Source organism: Melospiza melodia, chromosome 24 (genome assembly GCF_035770615.1).
Source record: "Melospiza melodia melodia isolate bMelMel2 chromosome 24, bMelMel2.pri, whole genome shotgun sequence".
In the NCBI taxonomy this organism is placed as follows: domain Eukaryota; kingdom Metazoa; phylum Chordata; class Aves; order Passeriformes; family Passerellidae; genus Melospiza; species Melospiza melodia.
Genome location: NC_086217.1, coordinates 3,249,301 through 3,259,989, shown reverse-complemented (window position 1 = coordinate 3,259,989; position 10,689 = coordinate 3,249,301). Strand labels below are relative to the sequence as shown.

Sequence of the window (10,689 nt, the reverse complement as noted above, 5' to 3'; positions counted from 1 at the left end):
CGGCTGGGCAATGCTGTGCCATGGGATTCTCCTTCTGGTTTTGCCCCCACCCCAACAGGACCTGTCACTGTTGCCTTGTCTCGCCTGTGATTTCCATGCTCTGAACAGTGACCTCGATTGCTTGGAGGAAGCAACACCCGCTGTTACATAAACTGTGGAGGGCGAGCGCTCTAGGAAGGGAGACTCCACCGAGCCATCAGCTGGTTCTGATCCCTTCTGGATGGGCAGAGGGGAAGCTGTGGGGTGATCTGGCGATAGCCTCGCAGCTGGCACGGTGTGTGCTCCCTGCTCTCCTGCACGCTCCCCGGTGTCTGAGCAGCCTGCCAGATGCACGGCCCTGAACTAGGAGGGATTTTCTTGCCACACAGTTTGGGCAGCCCGGGTGCACTGTGGGAGCACAGGCTGGGACATGTGAACTGCTGCTGCTGCAGGACCCTGTGCCCTCTCCAGGGTACCCTGGCTGGCCAGGATATGGCTTTGATCCTGTTCTGAGCACAGCTGTCTTGCTGAATTACACCCAGCTCCTCACTGGGGCCAGAGAGAGCTCCTGAACTGGTGAGGAAGTGTCTTGGCTCCCAGGGCATGTCCCGGGAAGTTTGGAGGGTGAGGGTTTATCCTTGCGCAGGAGAAGAGCGCGAGGCAGGCTGCCCCGCTCCCATGGGCTGCAGAAAGATTTGGCTAAACCTTCCCAGCTCCATTCCTTGTGTGCTGCCACCGGGAAAGGAGAGGGGGAGATGTGTGCCCCGAGCCCCGTGTGCTGCCCTCGGGGAGGCCGTGGTGTGTGTCTGGCCCCGGGAGGGCAGGGAAGGAGCTGTGTCCTGTCCCGCTCCGGGGGCGCTCCCTCGGGAGGGTTCCTCCACAGGTTTTTCCCTCTCCGTTTAACATAAGGATGAGCCAAGTCCCTCCAGGACTAAATATAGTCAAAGTATTCGTTCTTCAGCACGGATACAAAAGCTGTCGCGACCGAGCCGGGAGGTAAATGGCCTTTGGGGGCTGACTCTGCTCTTCCCTCCGCAGGTCCCGGGCTGCCGTGCCGGGGCTCGGCCGTGCCGGGGCTCCCCAGCGTGCCTGCAGTGCCGTCACCGAGAGGAATGCCGAAACGAAGGGGCTAATGAGCACCAGAGAGGGAGGATCTATAACTTCCAGATGGCAACGAGCCCGTAATCCCTTTGGGATGAATTAGGGACTCGTCAACGCAGCAGAGCCTGCTGAAGGGAGCAAAGCACACCACCTCTGGCTCCAGGAGTGCTGTGAGAGGCTGAGGGCATCCCAATGCTGCCAGCGCTGGACACCCTGCCCCGAGCTGCCTGGCTTTGTCTCACAGAGCTCTTGTGCTACTGGGAGCCTGTCCCCGAGCACTGAAGTAATTTTTGTTTTAACTGATTGCATGTTCTCCAACCAAACGCCATCTGGGTCCTGCTCCTCCTGATGCAGAAAGGGACTTCTGCCCTTAACAGAAAGACTTCTTCCTTCTGGTTTTTATGCCCTGTGGGATTGTAAAGTGTCTTTCTTCCTGGATTTCATCTCTCATCAAAGTGTGTTTTGAGGAATTAGGGGCTTATTCCCATGGCTTTATAAACCTCTGGGATCTGAGGGTTTCTACGTTGCCGCTGCTCCCACCTGCCTGCGATGGGGCGCGAGCAGGAGCTGATCCAGGCCGTGAAGAACGGGGACGTACCTGGAGTGCAGAAGCTGGTGGCCAAGATCAAGGCGTCCAAGAGCAGTGAGTACCTGGGCAGAGAGCCTGGGCTCCCTCCCCCTGGCTGGGCACTCCTGCCAGTCCCGGGGTGCGAGTCTCAGTGCTGGCTCTGACCCCCGGCACAGGAGTTATGCTGTGGCCGGAGGCGGGAGCGCAAGCACAGCCCGTGTGGATGAATGACTGGGCTGTAAGCAATCCTACAGCTCAGCTGGGGTTCCCCTTGGGCCCGGGGCCCTGCAGTGTGGGCCACTGAGCAGGGATGGGTGAAGGGAAGCCGCCGTGGCAGGGGGAAGTGAACCGCTTTGGGGGGACGCTGCTACAAAGGGTCTTTAGCGGCTGCTGCTCACTCCCAGCCGTATTTATCTTGTGAAAAATTATCATCCCAGCCAGTCGACTGGAACCAATCGTCAAGCCTTGAATTTCAGTCTGGTAATGTTTAACCCTTCAGCAGGGCTGTTTTCTTGCCTGTGCTCTCAGAAAGGTCAGCAGCAAGCAGAGCTTGGAGTGAGCAGAGGGCTCGGGGGGGGTCCCCAAGGGCACCGGGGTCCTGCAGATGCTGCACAGCATCTGGAGGAGATGGGGAGGGTGGAAAGATGGATGAGATCCTGGCCACTGCCACGGAGCCTGTGTATAGAGCTGAGCTCCTGGTCGTTTCTCCTGACAGACCAAGAGAAGGAAACTGGGAAAAGTAAATAAAAAGGCTCTCGATGCCATGTCTGGCTGGGGGAAGGTGCACCCTGGCTGCCCGGGCTGGGGGAGTGTGGATACCTCTGCCAAAGCTGCTGCTCATCGTGGGGGGTCTCATGGGGGTGGGTGGGAAAGCTGAAGGGGAGTAAGCTGTCCGGAGGAGGGAGAGAGGAAACTCAGGCAGGAGGAGGCTTCTTAGGAGCAGCTCAGAGCGGAGAGACTGGCACGAAGAAACCCGAGTTAGGCTGAGGATTATAAACGTGAGGACGGGATCAACTCGCCTGGGTCATCTACTGGAAAGCTTTGACTGGGCCAGAACTTTGCAAATCTCAACTGCTGGGCTTTCAGAAGGGCTGGGAGCCACATCCTCCCCAGAACAGGGGCATCTAGTGCCCCTTCCCTGGGTGAAGGTACTGGGTGCTATTGCCTCTACTGCTCAGGGACTGTGCCTGTACAGGGTCCCTGAGCTGAACAAGAGCAGTCTGTCCATGTGGATGGCTTGAAGGACACCCCCAAGGCAATAAATATTGCCAGGACATGAGTGTCCTGCTGGCTGACGCAGCCCTGTGCCCATATCTGGTGTCCCATGGCCAGGCAGTGTGTGCAGGCTGGGATGCTCATGGCTCTCCTCCTCCTGCACACCCAGAGGGGTGAAGTCACACTTGTTTTCTCCTGTACCCTCCAGTAACTCTCTCACAGTTCAATCCTGTCTGTTTTCTCTCTGGAGTCTTCCCCTCCCTGCAGCCGTGGGGCACCCACGTGAACGTGTGTGTTTAACTCCCCCGCCGCAGCGGCATCAGCAGCTCCCTCGGCTTGTTTTCATTTGATTCCTTTATAACGAGGGGCCAAAAACCCCTGACCCCTCCAAGGCCACTGCTGCAAGCCCTCTGTGGGGCTCCTGTGCTTGACCTGCTGTGGGGCTTGCCTGGTGCTGGAGGCTCATCCCTGGCATGGAGGGCACCGCTTCTCCCCGTCCCTTATGGTTCCCTTTCCCTCTTCTCACCGATGCCATGTGAGCCAAGCATTTGCTGCCTTTGCTGCTCATTAAAGTGCCTTTTCCATATGACAGGCTGAGATGCTGATTTTTATTTTTTTTTATTATATATTTTTTTAAATCCCTCTAAGAGTCCTTCTGCTGTCTCAGTGGATTGGGAGCTCGATCGCTGTGATCAGCCCTCTGGGGCTTCCTGTGCCTAAAAAAGTCACCGCACGTAAGCAGAATCCAAGCGCCAGTCCCGGCAGCGGGAACTTCAGGGACACGTTTAATATTCTCCGTGCGCAGCCTCTCCCCGCACAAGTGGGTCACAGCACCTCTCGTTCCGAGGTGCCGGGGCGGGCAGGGACGGGATTTTTGGGGGCAGGAGCCAGGAGGGAAAGGGCAGGCGAGGGCAGCTGTCCTGCCTGCGGGAAGGGGACGGCGCGACGCCGTGGTCACTCCTGCAGCCAGGGAGGGGGTTCTGGTCTGGGAGAGCCAGGCTGCTCCTGCCGGGCCAGCCGCGCTTTGCTGAGGCTCCCTGGCAATGGAAACATCCCGCTTTTTATTTTCCTTCTCCCTCTCCCCTCCCCTCTGCCTCGGGAGCGTTGCAGAGTTTAATTGAAATTGTTAAACGACCCATCACGGCTTTGGCCTCTCTCCCCCGCGATCAATCACGTCCCTGGGCGGCTGCCCTCGCCAACAATGCGCCAGGGCCAGCAGCGAGGGGCTGGGGCTCCCGGGGGAGGTGACAGGCAGAGCCCCTCTGGCCAGGGATCTTCTGGAGCTGGACAGTGCCCGGCAAAGTTTGGGTGTCCCCATCCCTGAATGCGGGATCCAGGGACAGGGCACGGGGATGCCGGGGTGATGCTGGGAGAGCGGGAGCCCCTGGGATAGTGGGGGCTGGAGGAGCTGTGAAAGGCGATGGGAGCTGGACTCACTGTTTGCCTTCCTCAAGGGAGTGGTGAAGGTTTTTGTTTAAACGTATGCAAAGTACAAAGAAAGGGCAGCAGCTGAGCAAACTGGTGTGAAACTCTCAAGGACAGAGAGCAAAGCCCCGCTGGGGTTCAGCTGCTGCCTTGAGGAGGTTCGGTCAGCCACTTGCCCCATTTCACCAGCTATGTTGGTGCTTTCCAGACCTTAGATATTAAGGACTAGGGTGGGCTCATGGGACATGGCTGTGTTTGGGTCATGACCTAACTAGTCGTTAAATGCTAGCAAAGCTTGCAGAGGGGGCTTGGCTTTTATTTCCATGCCTGTGTTGGAGCCTCTCACCACTGCACCCCAGCAGCACAAAGCACGTTAAGGTTTTCTCAAGAGCTGTGCCAGCCGTCAGATGCTGCTGCCACCATCCAGTTTGGCAGGAGAAGGGCGATGTTGCTCCACGTGCTGTGAGACTGTAGCAGGCAGATGTGGGATAAATCGCTCCTTCTCTCCCCCTTGAATTTCCTCCTAATCCCTAGTAGCTGTATCAGCTTAAGCCTCAAAGCGCGAGGTTTAATATCTCTCCTGTGATTTGTTAGCCGTTGCCACCGGCGCTCTGTGTCCCTGTCCTCTGCAGAAACATCCGCCCTCCTTTTATGACCTGCTGGGATTTCTGCTTCTCCCAACACCAGCAGGTCTGTAGTTGTTTGGGGGAGAAGTTGCTCCTTTTTTGCAATCTGTTAGTTATTTTGTAATAATGTTGGATGTGCCTTTGTGCCAGGCAGCATCCACCCTTACAGAGGAGGACTATCCTCCTCTTCACTGCTGCTACCGAGCAAGGCTTGTCCCAAACCCTCGGGTACTCCAGGTGCTATTCCTGGTCTGGCTGGAGAGCAAAACTTACCGTGTCAGGATCCTTATCATGTCAGGCTCTGTTACACCCAATGGCTTTCCCTGGTGGCAGTGGTGCAGGGGTGCTCTGGCACCTCTCCTGCTCCACTCCTGCCCTGGGCAGTGCAGGCGGCTGGACCTGGCTCTGCCACCGAGCACAAGTGTGGCTCTGGCCACATCCCCCGGAGCCCAAGTTTGGAGGACGAGTTCCCAAAGCGTCCTTGGCTGTGTCCTCCCCTCCTCTCCCCGCACGCTGTAGGTCTGACGGGCTGGACCGGCTCCACAGCCGCGCTCCGACTTGGAGAGGCTGCGGGCACGCCTGCGGAGAGACGCTGAGAAACTCTGCCGAAACGGGCAAAACTCCCTCTTCCTCCAGGACTGAGCCAGCAGCACCAGGGGCGAGGCACCGTGCCCGGGCAGCCGGGCTGGCCGTGGCCTCGTGCCGGGGACCCCACCACCCCACAGCGTGCCCAGACCTGCTCCTGACCCAGCCTGCGGTGGGTGGCTGGTGGGAGCGGGAGAAAAGAGCCTTCAAAGGCTCTGGAGAGTGCAGCAGCCACGAGGCTGGATGGTGGTGGGGCTGCAGCTCCATGACAAGGTTGGGTCCATCCTTTCTTCCTCCTCCTGTGGCTCTTGACCTCCCTGGAAAGGGGGGTTTCCTCTGGTAGCCTGATGTTTGCTGGGTGGGTTTTCCCATCCTGGCGTTCCCACCTCTCTAGCTGGGAAGGAAAAGCCCTGCACAGGCAGCAGAAGGAGTGAATGGATAGTTGGTTTTCAAAGCTGGGTTCCAACGGGTGTTGTGTTTGGAAAGGGGCCTGGCTGCCACTGGAGTGCCCGGAGCCAGGGAAAGAGTCGCTGTGCCAGTGCAGGAGAGAAGGCACAAGCAAACAGCATCACACAGGGAGATGGAGGAGCCTGTGCATCAGCTGGCCCAGCCCCTGACCCTCTGCACCCCATTTCCCTGTGTTCACAGCTCCACATCTCCCCCTGTCCCAGGTCTGTATTTCTGTCCCCAGCCTTTGGACACCCACTGGCAGGGCAGCCTGTGGTCCCTGCTGTCAGCCTGGGCACTGCAGCTGATGTTTTCTTGTCTTTGTAAAAGAGTGGGGGGAAAACCAAGCTAAGCCTTCTGGGGAAGGGGATGAATGTGGGGACTTCTGAGCCTGCTCCAGACCATGCTGCCATCCTTTGGAGATGGCCAGACATTGCTGGGTTATGCCAGGGAATCTGGGATCTCCTGGAAATGCGGAGGCTCCCTCAGGGCCATGGATGGAGCCAGGTTGGCAGCCATCCCCAGTGTCACAGGCAGGAGGCTGAGGTATGGGACAGGAGGGGAATTTCCATCCCTTGGGCATTTCCTGGTGACTCAGCCCAGACCAGGGGGCTTAGCTGCCCCTCCCCAAGGGCTGCAGAGGCCGTTTTGGCTGTCTGACCCAGAAACACATGATAATTCAGATGACGACAGCTCGAAGGCAGACAGGGAGGGCAGCCCCAGCCCTGGGACACCGTGTGCCCGGCTGCCAGCAGTAACCAGGACAGTGCTCCCCAGGGCTGCAGAGAAGGGGACGTGGCAAGGACACTGCCAGCACTGGCATTCCATCCTCTGGCTTGACTGGCTTCAGGAGGGAGCTGGTGGACCACAAAAACGACCAGCATCACTTCTGCCACCCCTCTGTCAGGATCCCAGTGCCACAAAGAGGTTTTTCTGGGAAGGTGGGAGGTGAATTGTTGGATCCCAGTGGCGATGGACCGCGTGTAAGATGGTTTCCTGCTGGAAATGGATGCTTCCACCAGCATTGCTCCGGCAAGAGTTAAAAGCGGGGTTGGATGCCGTGCGTGTATGTGTGCATGCACGCGCCCTGCTTTGTTTTTAAAAGCGCCTCGGCTGTCCTGGATCCCCGCCAGACCCGGGGCCTGCCGCTGGCAAAAACTCCGGCAAAGGAGTATGAAAGGGGCAAGAAACTAAATAACAATAAACCACCTTTTTTTTCCTGGCTGCTCTAGCAAGTGAGAGGGTGGGGAGGAGCTGCGAGCATTCTGGCTCCCCCTAAATCCCATCCTGCCTTCCCTAAAAAATCGTGCCTGGGATGGAGAGGGAGGGATCTGTTTGAACCTTGGGGCTGTAATATCACCCAAGCCTTGCCGAGGTGTCATGGTGAGTCACAGACCTGTCTGGAGATGCCCAAACTGCTTGGAAATGGCTCTGTTGGTATGATCTCTACCCTCCCAGGGAAGGAAGGGCTGGATACTGTGGCCCATCCCTCGCTCCTGCGGGATGCTGCCCAGGGTAGGTGCACAGCCACCCCGAGCCGTTTGCAAGCCCAGGGAGAGAGGCCGGAGCTGCAAGGGAGCGGGGCTGTGATGGTGAGATAAGGGAGCAGGGAGAGCCTGCGTGGGGTCCCAGGCCTGGTGCAACACGTCCGGCCGTGCTTCCGCCAGGCGCTGCCAGCGCCGCTCCCCGCGGGCCCGGCCAAGGCTGTGCAGGGAGCACGAGGCCCCCAGCGCCGGTGCCGTGCCCAGACCCCTGCCCCGTCCTCCCTGGGGCCATCCCAGCAGCTGGGTCTGCCTCGGCCACCTGAGGTGGGCGGCTGTGCTGGCAGGGGTGAAAGCTCCTGGGATTTCGTAACGCTGGGCACGGCCGGTTGTGTAAGGCCCTGTCTGCTTGGAAAGGAGTTGGCGAGCATGGCACGGGCATCTGGTGCCTGGCACTGAGGTGTCCCCAGCAGCGAGGTTGGCTCAGGCTCTGCCACCCACTCTGCAGGTGCCTCTTGCACCCATAGAACATCCATCCCAGTGCTGCCTGCCTCAGTCTCCCACTCCAGCAGCCCCTTGTGGAGCATTGCCTCGTTTCTTTGCCAGGACAGGCGTGGATAAGCCTGAAGGAGGTTTGCAGCTGGAGGTGAACTGGATGCAAATACCAGTATGGAGACTGGGGACTGGGAGCCCCACCGATCTTCCCCTTCCATGGGTGTCCTGTCTCCCTGGGCAGGACACCCAAGTCACAGCCTGTGCAGCCTCTCAGGTACCTGGGATGTGTCCCTACCATGGCAAGGCCACGTGAGAACCACTGGCCTCAGTGGCCTCCAAAGGGGGCCAGAGTCCTCCCTGGTGGCTAATCATTGCCTACACAGGGAACACGGGGACACGGTCAGTCTGGCCAGCAGTGTGAGGTCCAGCACAGCCATGGTCCAGGGATTGCTTTGGGCTGCAACCCAGGCTGCTCTGATTGGTGTGAAGCAGCTCTTGTTTGGTTTTGTGGGGCTGACACAGATGGGAAGGGCTTCCTGAGCCCTCCTGGCTTCCCTGAACCAGTACCTGCTAATCCTGCTGGCTTAAAAAGAAGGGAGACACTCCTTAGAGGGAAGGAGGCTCCTGCACAGAATGAGGTGCTGCCTCTGACCCTGCTCTGTGTCTCCAAACCTCAAGAGCTACTTAAGCAATGGGAGAGCCCTCAGTTTCCTGCTCAACAGTGTTAAGGTGCAGGCAACTCCCTGTCTTGGAGCATCTGTCCCACTGGTTATATTTAGCAGCACATGGATATCCTGGAGCTGCTTCTCTGTTCCTTTCAACCCAAACCTGGTGTGGATGAGTAGGTGTCCAGCTCCATGTCCCTGAAGTCATGACTCTGTCCCAGTGCAGCCTGCTCCGAATGCCTGTGGCTTTGTGAGACTGAATTCACACCAGGTGAGCAGTCCTGCATGAACATCTCCTCCCAGAAGCAGTGCAGGTGGGTGCCTCTTCTCAGCCCCAGCTGGGTACAGCCCAGACCCTGGAAGAGGGACCAGCATGTGGCCATCAGCCCCCTGCACCCACACATGTTGCTGGCTATGTTTGCCAAAACATTACCTTGTTTTCCAGGAAGGGACGAGCCTTCCAGAGCCTTCGAGGGCTAGTTGGCTCTCCCAGTGCTTTCCCAGAAGGATTGCCACTGCTCAGAAAGCTGTTCCCTGCCAAGCCTGGGGATGGAGCAACGCGCCATGGTCTCATGGCCCGGGTAGGGGACATTGGATGCCACAGGAGGGGTAGCACAGAGCAAGAAGTGGTGCCTTTTCTACAAAAAGGAGCAGATGGAGGCAGGAGGGTCCCATATTTCCCTGTGCTCCTCCACTTTTTCCCCGACCCGCCCCGGGATGCTGCGGGGCAGCAGGTGGGGTTTCAGGGCTCGCTCCCACGTCCTGCCTGCGCCGCCAAGTCGGGCTTGCCGGGGCCGTTCCCGACACGCACCCGCCGTGCTGGGAAGGCGTAAACAGATCGAGTTCCCGGCAGGGGTCCAGGGAGCAGGCAGGCCTTGGCTTGTGTCCCACCACCGCTCCATCGGGATGGGGTGTGGGGAGCGCCCAGGCAGGGCTGGGGTGGAGGGGGCTGACCTGGCACGGGGTCCCTGCGGGAAGCTGGGCACAGCATTGGTCTGACAAGGAGCCAAGGATGTTGCCTCTGCCTCTGTTTACCTTTGGTGCTGAGTTGGGCCTGTTCTTTGGGGGGTGGGAGGTGTTGATGTACTGCCCCCAAACCCCTTCCTGATCCCTTTATGGGAGCTGCTGACCAGAGCTCAGACTGGGGGTCTTCAGATCCAGCTCCTTCTTTTCTACTGGAGTTGTATTGTGATGCCTTTGACCTTGCTGTAACTAACTCAGTCCCTTCCAAGGGATATGGGGGGATGGGGCTGCTCTGTGTTGCCTTTGTCCCCAGCTGGTCCCCAAGCAGCTGCTGCCCGGCTCTGGCGTCCGGGCTGGCAATGGGAGGAACCTGCTGCCCTCCCTGCTGGCCCTGGAGCAGCTGGGATGAGGGGAGGGGGTCAGGAACGCAGTGCCCAGAATAGCTCAGCAGTCACCAAGGGCCCCCAAGGGATGGGAAGGTGGGTGTGGGTCCTGGGGCGGGTTCCTGCTTCCAGAACAGGGTGATGCCTCTCCCCAGGACACAGACTGTCCCTAACTGCTAAGTGATTGCTGCTTCCATGTGGGGACATGCAGGGTGGTGCAGGACATCCTGGTCATGTAGCTGTCATGTCCCTCTCCTGTCCACTGCATATGGAACCCTGTTGTAGACCAGGACCCCAGGCAAATCCTTCACTGCCACAGCTGTATGAAAATATCCCAATCCAGCTAAGGCAGTGGGCAAGATTTTGGCGATGGCTTCTCCCACTTTGGAATGGTCCAGCCAGAAATGCAGGCAGGCAGTTGGAGGGTCTGATCCATCTGGGAAAGAGCTCTCACTCTGGGCATGGACCATGCCACAGGATGCTGTTGAAAGGACAACACTTTTCCCCACCATGGGAGGGAAAGGAGAGTGGCAATGGGACCATCTCTCTCAGGCTGGAGAGAGCTTGGCCTGTGCCTGCTCGTGATGGACCCATCCCTCTCCCATTCCCACTTGCCAGCAGCATGGAGCAGCCAGTCAGTTCTCACGAGTTTTGGTAGGTGACCTTTGCACAGGGAATGGGAACAGCAAGGTGGCCTGTGTGCCCTCACCATAAGGGATTTGGAGAAGGATCCCTCCCGTCCATCATGGCTTGGGA

General features: G+C 58.6%; 1 protein-coding gene across 4 annotated transcripts in view; it reads left to right on the top strand.

The window, feature by feature from the left end:
• The first annotated feature begins 1,017 nt into the window (after positions 1-1,017).
• The window catches only part of CASKIN2 (CASK interacting protein 2), a 31,134-nt gene continuing 21,462 nt past the window's right edge, over positions 1,018-10,689 (top strand). For all 4 annotated transcript variants that reach the window (XM_063176107.1, XM_063176108.1, XM_063176104.1 and 1 more), the window contains exon 1: positions 1,018-1,723. In XM_063176107.1, the coding sequence (XP_063032177.1) occupies positions 1,630-1,723 (94 nt within the window). In that variant the 5' untranslated portion in view covers positions 1,018-1,629. The remainder of the gene's footprint in view (positions 1,724-10,689) is intronic.